Genomic DNA, 12,609 nt, shown 5'->3' on the forward strand with positions numbered 1-12,609 from the left:
ACCCAAATACCAAAATGCAGTCCTTGAAATTGTTGAAATTTCAATGAAAGATGTGAAAATCTATGCCAAAAAGCACTGTGCAGTGTAAATAAGTTCTTTGACAATGAAACAGCAAATTGGACTGTAAATGATGCAATACCGTATGAAATGAACATGTACTTGTTAAAAAGTTCTCACTCTATACTTCATTAAGCATTATGCTATACTTCTGCAAATTCATTCTTGTATTATTAAGCATACTTATGTTAATTTGTTCTTGTATTATAATGACTGTGGTCTTAACTTTTTATCACTGATGCAGTTTGCTCAGTCTTGACTGGCAAACGATGTAACTATGGTAATAAATGGTAAAGATCTACGATCTTACCACGTATCTTCTATATTTCAGTATTTAAAAACACACCCTGAGTCTTGTCACTCTCGTTACTGTAGCCACTATTATTTCACACAATGTGTGTGCTGAATCTTCATGTATATTTTAATCTATTTAGCTGCTTAAGATGTGTGTTAGGTTATTGATGTCATTACTAAACATCTGCTATGTAAAGTAATTAACATCTGAACAAGTATTTAACATCAGCCGCTCATCTTTGTGGTTACACAGTATAAAATGTCTGGAATTTAAATAAATTCTTGAGGGGAGTGAAGGGTTGCTTAAGAAGAGATTCAATGAAAAAACATTCACAAATTGAATGCACATGCTATCAATGAGAAAATAAAGTCCAGGGAGGAAATGTGTGAACAGAATGAAGAGATGAACGGTTGCCTAAGAAAAACATGAACTAGGACTGTCTGTCTCTCTCTGTGTGTTAGGACTCTCACTCTCTCTCTCTCTCTCTCTCTCTCTCTCTCTCTCTCTCTCTCTCTCTGTGTGTGTGTGTGTGTGTGTGTGTGTGTGTGTGTGTGTGTGTGTGTGTGTGGAATGTTTCCCTCTCCCTATATATATATTGGCTGCTTGTGTCTGTATATGTGCGGATGGATATGTGTGTGTGTGCGCGCGAGTGTATACCCGTCCTTTTTTCCCCCTAAGGTAAGTCTTTCCGCTCCCGGGATTGGAATGACTCCTTACCCTCTCCCTTAAAACCCACATCCTTTCGTCTTTCCCTCTTTCCTGAAGAGGCAACAGTTTCTTGCGAAAGCTTGAATTTTGTGTGTGTTAGTTTGTGTGTCTATCGACCTGCCAGCACTTCGTTTGGTAAGTCACATCATCTCTCTCTCTCTCTCTCTCTCTCTATATATATATATATATATATATATATATATATATATATATATAGAGAGAGAGAGAGAGAGAGAGAGAGAGAGAGAGAGAGACGTAACACTCCCACCAAATTAACCCTTACCCCACGAGGTGTCTCTGAGACCAAGCAAAAACTACTCTACAATACATTACTTTTTCAAGAATTTTGGATAAGGCAGTCAGAAGAGAGATTGGGTGGTAGTTGTTGACATCAGACGTATCCCCTTTTCTATGCAGTGGTTTAACAATGGCATACTTCAGTCTATCTGGGAAAATACACTGCTTCAGAGAGCTATTACTTATGTGGCTAAGAATCCCACTTATTTCTTGGGAACAAGCTTTTATTATCCTGCTGGAAATGCCATCAATTCCATGTGAGCTTTTACTCTTGAGAGAGTTTATTATCTTCCTGATTTCAGAAGGAGAGGTGGGTGGAATTTCAATCATATCAAATTGTGTGGGTAAGGCCTCTTCCATTAACTGCCTTGCTTCTTCTAATGAACATTTAGATCCTATTTTCTCTACAACATTTAAAAAATGGTTATTCAAAATGTTTTCGACTTCCGGCTTCTTTTTTGTCAAGTTTCCATTCGCTTTGATGGTAGTGCCGTCATCCTGTACTCTTGGTTGCCCTGTCTCCCTTGTAATAATATTCCAAATTGTTTTGATTTTGTTATCAGAGGTATTAGTCTCAGACATGATGCACATGGTTCTGGACTTTTTAAATAACCTTTCTTAATGTAGCACAGTAGTTTTTATAATATTTGGCTATTTGTGGGTCATTACTCTTCCTTCTTGTTAGATACAGTTCCCTTTTGTGGTTACAAGATATTTTTATTCCTTTAGTAAACCAAGGTTTTTTGCATGGCTTCTTATAATTAGATTTAACTACGTCCTTGGGGAAATGGTTTTCAAATTCTCTTATAAATATATCATGAAATAAGTTATATTTCAAATTAGCATCAGGTTCCTTGTACACCTCATACCAGTCTAACTGCTGAAGATTTTCTCTGGAATTTCTAATTGTTGAGTCATTAATTGAATGCACAACTTTGGAGGGTAGTTTTGAATTACTGAATGGTGCTATGACATATACTGTAACTAGCTGAGCACTATGATCAGAAAGGCCTTTCTCAACAAGACAAGAATTTGTTTTTAAACCTATCTTGGTCTATAAAAGTGTTATCTATCAATGTGCTGCTGTCCTTTACTACCCGAGTAGGAAAATTAATGACAGATGTCAAATTTAAAGAACCGAGCAAGACTTCCAGGTCATTCTTCCTATTACACTCTTTCAGTGAATCAACACTGAAGTCCTCACAAATAATAAATTGCTTTCCCCTATGTGACAGATAGCACAACAAGGCATCCAAGTTTTCCAGGAATAAATGAAAGTTTCCCCCTATATACTGTTACAATTATAGAAGAGCCCTCCTTCAGTTTAAGTTGACAGCCACATGCTTCTATATGTTGCTCTACACAAAACTTTTTTTTATCTAAGCTTTTTACACAATGATAACTTTGACATATATGGCAACTCCTCCTCTCACCTTATTCTCTCTACTCCTATGTGCAGCTAGTTCATAACCACTGTTATTTACCTTTTCCATATCAGACACAATGTGATGCTCAGACAGGCATAGTATATTATTACATTATCACATTCAATGTCATCTAAACAAACCAGGAGCTCATCTACTTTATTCTTCAAGCCCAGAATATTTTGGTGAAAAATGGTAACATTATTTTTTTACTTTACATTTGTGAGAATCTACTTTTTTCTTTAATCCACCAATATTCTGGTTAAGTATGGTAACATTATTATTTACTTTCCTGTTGTGAGAATTTTGTGAGTTTTGGACCTCTTTAGTACCTGCCTGCCTGAACTTCTCATTGGACACTGATATTAGCCTAAAAAAGAGGTACATCCACGAGTACTAGTGTCCCCCCTTATGGATTTCGCTATCAACCCTGCCAGTTTACCCTTCCCTTTCCTTTCCTATTGAGGTGTAGGCAATGCCTTGTGAAAACTGCCCTATCAATAGGCTCGACAGGAACCATTCCAATGTCTAACAGAGTGGCCGCCCTACGCAACTGATCCAACTCCATATTCACCCTCCTGACAGAGCGGTTCAACTGGGACTGCTCACAGAACAAGAAAGCGGGCACCAGCCCAACATTGGTATGGGTCGTAGACTAGGCTGTTTTCACCAGGTCACACTCAATACTGTAGCCCTGATCCCTATCAATACTGTTTCCCACTCCACCCACTATCATCACATGATCCTGCTTTGTGAAACCCTTGCACAAGGATCCTCTACCACCTGGCTAAGACATGCACTTTGCTTGAAAAAGTTTGTGACCTGGTACCCGTCACCTAATTTTTCCTGCAAAATCTGCCCCACACCTCTTCCATGGCTGCTACCTAGCAACAGAAGTTTCCTCTTACTTTTTTTGAAACAGTTGGTTTCCTAGTGAGATTGTGTTGCATCTTTACTACATCTACTTCTACTGGAGCCTCTTCCTTACTTAACTAGGCAAATCTATTGGTTGTGCCAATTGGGAAACTATCAGACACTGTCCTCTTTCTATGGCCCCTGTTCCCAGCTACCACTTCCCACCGCTGTTTACCCTCCTCCCCCCTTAACCTCTTCAGTTCCTTCCTCGCTCTGTCAAAATCAGCCCAAAGGGCTCTAATTTTCTCCTCCTCTTGAGCAAACCCTGAAAAAGAATGGAAGAGTCTCGTTTGCTTCCCCAATTCCCATGCCGCTACAATTTCCCCAATGAAACCACCTGTCACAACAGCTGCACAAAACCCCTGAACCAACTTTCCTACTGCAGCTCACATACTTAGTATCCATGGTAGTTTGGAAATTAGTTAAGAGATTTACTAAGTCATGAAGATAATATATTAAATACAGATGCAAAATTCCACCAGATGTGGTGGAATGCTTCTACACTCCTCGTACCCTCATTAAATGGCCAAGACTATGATGTTTTGTTGTTGCTCGCATTATCACCTTCTGTGTTTGTTGTTAACACGTGTTATTCATACATTTTGAAGTCTGCAGGACCACCTCATGAACTAGGTACCTGTTTTCTTCAGTACAGTACCCGTTGGTCTGTGGAGGAAGGTGTCAGAGACAAGGATGAAGAAATAAACAAAAAGACGACAATTTTACATTAGCCAGTGATCACAGTTCTGCTATCAAACAAGAGTATCATTCAGAGGAAGAACTTCAGGAAAGTTGTATTGGGATCTGTCTTTTTCTTCCATGAAATACTTAAAGTGTCTGTTAAACTCTAATGTGTTCTGAGTGGTAATAAGAAAATTGCAGTTCCCAGCAATGAATGTCAACTTTACAGACTTACTTTTTGTACCTATCGAGTGGAATTTTTATGCACAAATTTAAACCCTGGACTTTAAATTTATTTGCTATAGAGATTATATAATTCTTCAGAATGTAAAATTTGGTACTCTAACAGTCAATTTACATGTCGTATTTGAAAGAACCACACAAAATTATGTGCTTTTGTGTGATAAATAGTAAAATACTGCAGGCTTTGTTTACTGCAATAAAATAAACTAGAAACATTTAAACAACACTTAAATAACTGTACAAATAAATGTTACATAGCATAAATTAAAAATTTCATATGATTTTTACCTTAAACCTCAGTTTAAACATAGGGGTCCCAAAGACCCCACCTCGTATACGTTACAGAAAAAGTCACCTCGCAAGTTATGGGTTAAGTACTTTCAGAATGCAAAAAGAGTGCTATCAGAATCACTACTGACCAGGAAGAGCATTAGAAATTCATGTTAGCCTTTATTTTAGATAATTAAACATTTCAATATTGCCATATTCAGAATTAGCCCCATTCATCAAGAAATGCGAAAATAGTGAAAGATATAGGAAAATTTTTCACAATTGTTATATAAGAAAGCTAATTAAGATGCATGTTATGTTTACAGACACCATCAGATGTCAAAAGAAACATATCACATGGGGATAAAACTGATTATGATTATGTTTGTGTAACATTGCTCAAAGGCATGGCTATCAGCACCTGCACTGAATATGAATGTATGGATTTCAGACCGTATCTTCTTGGAGGGGGAGAAAAAAAAAAAAAAAAAAAAAAAATCTGCACATGCCTACTAAATAGACAGTATTGTCAGCACATGGAGCTTCAGAGAGAGAACTACAAGTGACTAGCAGATTGGCCTCTATGACTACTTGCTAAAACATCATTTGCACAGTTATTTTAAATGGAATAAAACCAATTGAAGTCTGTCTGGCCATGACAGAGAAGAAGAGAAGGCGTCCCATTTGGGGACAGACCTTCAGGAATATAACTAGGCATCAAACTCCCAGGTACTACAAGACCTATCACAGATATATGGTAAATAATTTTCAGAGACAAGTAATATATCTAAAACACCACTCCTATTCAGTAAGATATTTTGATGACATGTAATAATAACACCTACAAGTATATTTTACTTCCCAATTGATTAATTAATCAATCAACTTGTAAAAGTTTTGTAGTTTTATACCTAAATCTCTAAATTCAATCTAAAAGAATATGCAAATGTAAATAATTACAGTGTAACATTAGGTTCAAGATTTGTAATGTGAAAGTACACTGCTGAACCTAATTTACATAATACAATGAGCAAATAATATATTAACAGAGAGATACCTCCAAACTTCCAATCAATGTGCTTCACTGGAACTGCCATTGTGCTTCACTTCAGCATTGTATTCTTCATTCACAGGAGTTATGACTGCAGTGACTTGACTGACACTACACTATCTCTACAGAAAAACATACATGGAATATATTACATCTCAACAATGTAGAAGGTGATGGAGCATAATGAAACTGCTTCAGAACATAAGAGTCCACCCCCCCCCTCAAATATCTCACTGACCTACGCAGACAACAGTTAGAGGTTCTGCAAATACTAATCAGCATGCAACAGCAGTGTTACACAGGTAGATGAATGCACTTTAAAGTAAGATGTTTGACTAAGAATCTTACAGAACAATCTAGATTTGTTTTGATCCGTACAGACCTAGTGCTCCCGTTTAACATAGATGGGGGGGGGGGGGGGGGCTTTTATTCGCGTGGGGTAAGAGTGGTTTAGGAAAGCAGAATAATGTCTCAGTTTGGCTATATTACAAAATTATTGACAATCCCATCCTCCTTCCATCTATAGTTGTGCATGATATCTAGGTACGCGTTATTATTTAACTCACATTTCGTTGCAAAAATTAAAATTTTCTGAACACTGTTTTCGATATAGGGCAAATCTCCGACAAGTATTCTGAATATACATTACGCACACACCAAACAATGCAAGAGTGGGGGAGGTGGAAGACTAACTTATCGAATAATTCAGTCTTTTTGTACAAATCACGATGACCACAGGAGTTTCGTTTCGATATCCCCATGGCATATTCACGTGTTGGGATGGGTTCGTACATTGTGGGCTTTTGGGAAATATTTATTACACGTCAAGAGCACGACATTATAGACTTGTATTTTAATATAACGAAGCATAAGTTGACAGTCAAGTAACATTCGCGCGATCTATTTTCTAGCATAGGGCTTTACCTACTCTCCAATTCCGTATGTCATATTTTACAAACTAAAATGATACTAAATATTAACAGTGCAACAGTACCTAAGCGAGAGAATGAACCTCGCAACGAAATCAAAATAAATTTTCAGTTCCCTAGAAGTAGTTTATATAACCACAAATCTCACATTAGACACTAACAAAATAATACCCCAAACTTGCACACTTCGCCAAACTTTCGCTGCACTTCACTGCTCAAAACATTATTCCTCTCTCTCTCAGAAAGTCGGAAAAGTGTCCTCAACTGACAAAGGCAACAATAGGTGTCTCTGTAGTCACTAGTCACAGTATCTTTAACTGCGATAGCCAGCCTAGCAGACGAACGAAAGCGATACCTCATTAGTTAGGCCGGTATTACACTATCAAATATCTTTGTCCAATATCTTTGTCAAAGATTTTTGATAGTGTAATAGGGATCTTTGACAAATGTCGTCCAATATTTGATCAAATCTAGGCCGAGGCCGTATATTTGATCAAAAAAATCGCTTGTATTCTGTTCACTGCAATGTGACATGTTACCACGCGGAGCGCTAGCATCGCTGCAGCGTTCTGTCGTCTGTAGTGTTTTTATAACCATTGCCGGTAAATACAATTGGTGTGTGGCGACAACTACAGAATTAATAGAGATGTCTGAAGCTGATGAGGCGCTTTACAACGTGAGGCACCCTGAATACAAAAATAGATTAAGAAGATTGGAGACATAACCTAACCTAACCTAACCTAACATAACCCTCTCCTGTAGCAAGGAATCGGAGTGTTATAGTGAGCCTGTCTTCTGAAGATGTAGCAGTTCTTAAGTGAAAATTGTGCTTTGTGATATTAGGATACACTTCATTGAGCACATACAGAAATGTATGCTCATCCATTCTTAAGTAACTGATGTACGACTTGACGTCTTCCACTATAAACTCACATAACAAGTTTTGTTGAATGCTTTTATCGTGTCGTCGTAAAACCCACGGCTTCACCCAGATTAGATTAGTTTTTCGTTCCATAGATCCGTGCTGAGGAGATCCTCGTCGATGTGGAACATGTCGATTTTTTTTAAGCTGAAATAAAAATACTAATAGTATGAATAAATACAATACATCATTTGTTTGTATTAAAAATTTCGCCAATGGAGTAGAAGGAGTTGGCCAGTAGTAAGTCTTTCAGGCTCCTTTTAAACTGATCTTTATTTCTAACTGAATTTTTTGTGTTTCCTGGCAAATTATTGAAGATGAGTGTTCCTGAGTAGTGGACCCCTTTTTGAACCAAAGTAAGTGCTTTTAAGTACTTGTGCAGATCATTTTTGTTCCTGGTATTGTATGTATGAACTGAGTTGTTTGTTGGAAAAAGAGATATATTATTTACGACAAATTTTATTAAGAAGTAAATATACTGAGAGGCAGTAGTTAGTATACCCAGTTCTTTGAAGAGGTTTCTGCAGGAGGTCCGTGAATTTACTCCACAAATAATACGTATTACACGCTTTTGGACCTTGAAAACTTTTGTTTGACTTCAAGATTTACCCCAAAATATTATCCCATATGACATTATGTAATGAAAGTATGCAAGCTTTTTCATTTTTATGTTGCCTATGTCTGCTAACACTCGAATTGCAAATACAGATTTGTTAAGGCGTTTCTGCAGTTCTGTGGTGTGCTCCTCCCAACTGAATTTATTATCAAGTTGTAATCCCAGGACTTTTAAGACTGTCAACCTCGTATGTATGGTTCTATTTTTTCCCCCCACTTCTTTTCCGCATGTGCACACAATGCAATTGGAGTACGTAGAACTGCTGCGGTTAATAACAAGTTGTTGTCAGCCATCTTGAACTTTGACGAAAAATTTACAGGCGTCTAAAGCTAGCGAAATGAGGGATGCTCAACTACCGGACTTACCGATAGATGGCTCTACCAGCTGATTACTGTCGTCTGTATTGACCGCCATATTCGAATTTGGCAAGAAGTTTCTCTCGGTCTGTACGGTGTATAAGGAATTAAGTATTATCGAAATGGTGATTTCTTGTTCCGCTTTCAATTGTACGAAGCGATGGAGTAAGGAAAGTGACTTACCATTTCACAGGTAATAGGACTACCGATACAATACGATAAAAATACAGACTTAGTGCGTTTGCTAATGCGATGTTTTTGAACAGGTTTCTCCTAAAGCACCCAGAGCTGCTAAAGAAGTGTGTTACTTCCGTCAAGCGGAAAGGTTTTAATCCTACGTCTTGCAGTTCTCTTTGCGGAAACCATTTGCGACAAGATGATTACGTAGTGAGCCCTAGAACGTGGAAGAAACGTCTCAAACCCGAAGCAGTGCCATCAGTTTTTGACTTTCCGGCTCATTTGATGCCACCAAATAAACAGCGACGATGACATGTTGTTAGGATTTTGAGTGACAACGAATGCTTCTCTATTTGAGGTAGCTAATTAATTTCCTTGCTATGTGTGTGCTTTTTACTTTTGTGAATTTATTTCGTACGAACACAAATGAGCTACATAGGTCTAAGCAATGTTGTAATACAGGTCCATATTTTTGTTTTTAGCGTTCTGTCATAGAATCTGTGCTCGATTTGCCAGCTGCAGAACCTACTGATTGCGTGGAGAATGTTGTCAATGAGAATTCTTCCGTGGAAAGCATGTCCCAATTATCCAATGCAGAAGCTGCGAATTGTGTCAAAAACGTTAGTATAAGGATGTTTTCACACGCCCAAAGTTTTCTTATAATATTTTTTCATCAAGCCTTGAGATATTTCAATCATATATAACGAAATTATTTCTTTGTTTCAGAGTGCAGTTGGTTCTTCAGTAATTGATTGTGGTATACAGTCGAAAGTAGAAATGGAAGACAAGGCGACCGAAACTTGCAATTTTTTCTCAGACATTGCCCACGAATTAAAACGTAAACTGAAGTGCGTCTGTGAAAAACTTCGAAGAAGAGAGAAGAAAGTATGTTCCATGGATGACATCATAAGTTCATTGAAGGAGAATGGGCATCTTCCTAAGAAGTTACATAATTTCCTCAATCATCAGAAAGGAACACAAGTGGAATTAGTGTGCAATTTAGTGAACAACTCTCTCTCGTCAAAGGGTAATAGATACACAACAAATGTGAAAATGTTTGTGATGACTGTGTACTTTTATTCACCAGCAGCATGTGATTACCTGCAAAAATTAATGCCTCTGCCCCATAAATCATTGATTTCCAAATGGATGGCAAGTGTAGACTGTGAACCTGGCTTCTTAAAAGATTTTTTTAAGTACATTGATTTGAACCCAATTGTAAGGGACCAGTTCAGCGATTCATGTCTAATTGTAGACAGTATGGCAATTAGGAAGCAAGTAGTTTGGGACCGAGGAACTAAGCAATACACAGTTTTTTTTTAGACTTTGGTGGGGAAGTTTCTCAGTCAAAAGAAGTAATAGAGGCATCTAAGGCTCTGACTTTCATGCTTGGCTCTATTAAAGGCAAATTTAAATGCCCGATTGCATATTTCTTTATCAACGGTGTACAGGCAAATAATCAGGCCACACTGATAAAATCTGCTTTGAGAGGCTGCATAGTTCTGGCATTAGGGTTTGGTGTGTTACATGTGATGGCTGCAAGGTAAATATAAGCACTTGGCTGTACTTTAAATTTTTCCAAGGGTGATTTTAAAAGCCACTTTCCTCATCCTGTGGAAAAATACAATGTTTATTGTATCTTTGAGATGTGTCATATGATTAAGTTAGCCATAAATGCTGTAGCAGAAGTATCTATCGAGTCTCCAACTGGCATTATTAGATGGCATTTCATTGAGCAATTGAAGAAGGTACAACAAGAAGAAGGTATGACATTTGTCAACAAACTATCAGAGCAACATATAAGTTATGTAAATAGAAAAATGAATGTTTCATTAGCTACACAGACTTTGAATTCTAGTGTGGCAGATAGTATAGAGTTTTTGAGGAGGATTGGTGAACCAAATTTTAAAGGAAGTGAAGCAACAGTAGAATTTTTGTATTATATTGATAGGATTTTTGATATTCTGAACTCCAGAAATCCATTAGGTAAAGGGTATAAGAGCCCCCTGAGACTTGACAACAAATCTTATTGGCTTGGTATTTTCAGACACTAAAAATTATATCAAAAGCTTAAAAATTATTGGTGTTCCGTTGCTGCTCCATGCAAGAAGTACTTTTGCTTTTGGGATAATTTTCGATATGCAATCAGTCGGGCACATAGCTCTGCCAAGTATGCTTCGTGTCGAATCTCCTCTGAAGTATTTGCTGACATATAAACTGTCACAAGATCACATAGGGCTTTTTTTTCCTGCTTTCGGCCCAGAGGTGGTTGGAACAACAATCCAAATGCATACCAGTTCAAATGTGCCATGAGAAAGTTTCTCTTGGGTAACAGTGTCACTGTAATGAATGAGAATTGATCAAATTTTAATGTGTGTTGTGTGCCACCTGTTTATGATTTTCATGCAAGAAAGCATGTAGTAGAAAGTGTTGCAGAAAATGAAATAGAGAAGTGGTGTGCACTTCTTGATGATAAGATTTAAGTTCTCATTTTACAAGCAAAACATAGTCTATTATATTGCAGGATATGTGTCATTGCGCTTGTCAAGGCAGATCACATGCAAAGACTGTCTTCACATACTGAAGCCACCAGTAGTTAAATCTGCATTAGAATGTGATGCTCTCTATGCTTTTCCCAATATGGCCAGTAAAAATGCATTTGTAAATTTTGTTAACTGGGGAGAACTGGTTAAAACAAATGGCTCTGTATACTCTGTTGTAGAATACTCAGATAAACTGTTTCAGATGTTTGTGATTGCTGGGGATATGCGACGGAAATATATACAGGCCAAGATTTTGCATTCTGTTAAAAATAATTTTGTAGATTACCCATTTCCTGCTCTTGGTCATGATTACCGTTATGAAATTGGGATTGAGGACTTACATCAGACTCAACTTGTTTGTAAGATTGCATCCCTGTACTCCTGCATACGCTTAAAAACATATGGGAAAAAATGTCTGCTGAGAAAATTTTAAACAACAAATCAAGTATAAGGCAGAAGTTAAATAAACTCATATTGTTTAATCATGTATAGTGTGCAAATTGGAAAAGATTATGTAATGGAACATTCCATGCAGACGGGTGTGACATTTTGACAGCTTTTTTAAAACTTTGTCAATAGATTTGTTGTTGTGTAATGATGAACTTCAAAGGACGAATCACATTGAAGTAAAATTAACTCTTTACGTCCTGTGTAGATACTGTAACAAAATTGTAATTGTTTATTATATAAGCTTATTTTAAGATGTTTGGTGTTACAAAATATGCACTTGCATTAAAAACGGGTGATTTGTGTGAAATTAATGGAAAAAAAAGTTCTGAGACTTATTTGACAGATGGCTTTCAGTGTGAGAAAATATTTCCCTCAATAACCATGTTAACTTGAATTTGATCTAATGGAGTATGCAGTGGCCCTATGTTTCCAACAGTAATGTTTGTGGATACTCTGCAACATAATAGCAATAAAATTGTTACTCTGTCAGTTCTTGTTTTAATACTTCCTAGAATGAACACAATGTTCCAATTGATCATAAGCATTCTTTTTACTTTAGAACCATTCTAGAATAAGGGAGCCTGAGTCAGGTGAAACCTAATTCTCTGAATTTTGTCTTTATTTTGCTAGGAGGTCTTTCTATTATATTTTCCTGTGTTGGAGGGGGGGGGGAGA

General features: G+C 37.2%; 1 protein-coding gene across 1 annotated transcript; it reads left to right on the forward strand.

Annotated features, from left to right (window-relative positions):
* Nucleotides 1–7,442: 7,442 nt before the first annotated feature.
* On the forward strand, nucleotides 7,443–12,088 carry LOC126248983 (uncharacterized). Its single transcript, XM_049950544.1, has 3 exons — nucleotides 7,443–7,546; nucleotides 9,424–9,561; nucleotides 9,668–12,088. Exons 1-3 carry the CDS (start codon nucleotides 7,517–7,519, stop codon nucleotides 10,262–10,264), a joined length of 765 nt encoding a protein of 254 aa, XP_049806501.1. The 5' UTR covers nucleotides 7,443–7,516; the 3' UTR covers nucleotides 10,265–12,088.
* Nucleotides 12,089–12,609: the final 521 nt, after the last annotated feature.

Source organism: Schistocerca nitens, chromosome 3 (genome assembly GCF_023898315.1).
Source record: "Schistocerca nitens isolate TAMUIC-IGC-003100 chromosome 3, iqSchNite1.1, whole genome shotgun sequence".
Taxonomy (NCBI): domain Eukaryota; kingdom Metazoa; phylum Arthropoda; class Insecta; order Orthoptera; family Acrididae; genus Schistocerca; species Schistocerca nitens.

Coding starts and splice junctions, on each gene's coding strand:
- LOC126248983 (XM_049950544.1), top strand. CDS start 7,517: ATGTCTGAAGCTGATGAGGCGCTTTACAAC. Junction 7,547..9,423: donor CTGATGAGGCGCTTTACAAC/GTGAGGCACCCT, acceptor TTTTGTTTTTAG/CGTTCTGTCATAGAATCTGT. Junction 9,562..9,667: donor CTGCGAATTGTGTCAAAAAC/GTTAGTATAAGG, acceptor TCTTTGTTTCAG/AGTGCAGTTGGTTCTTCAGT.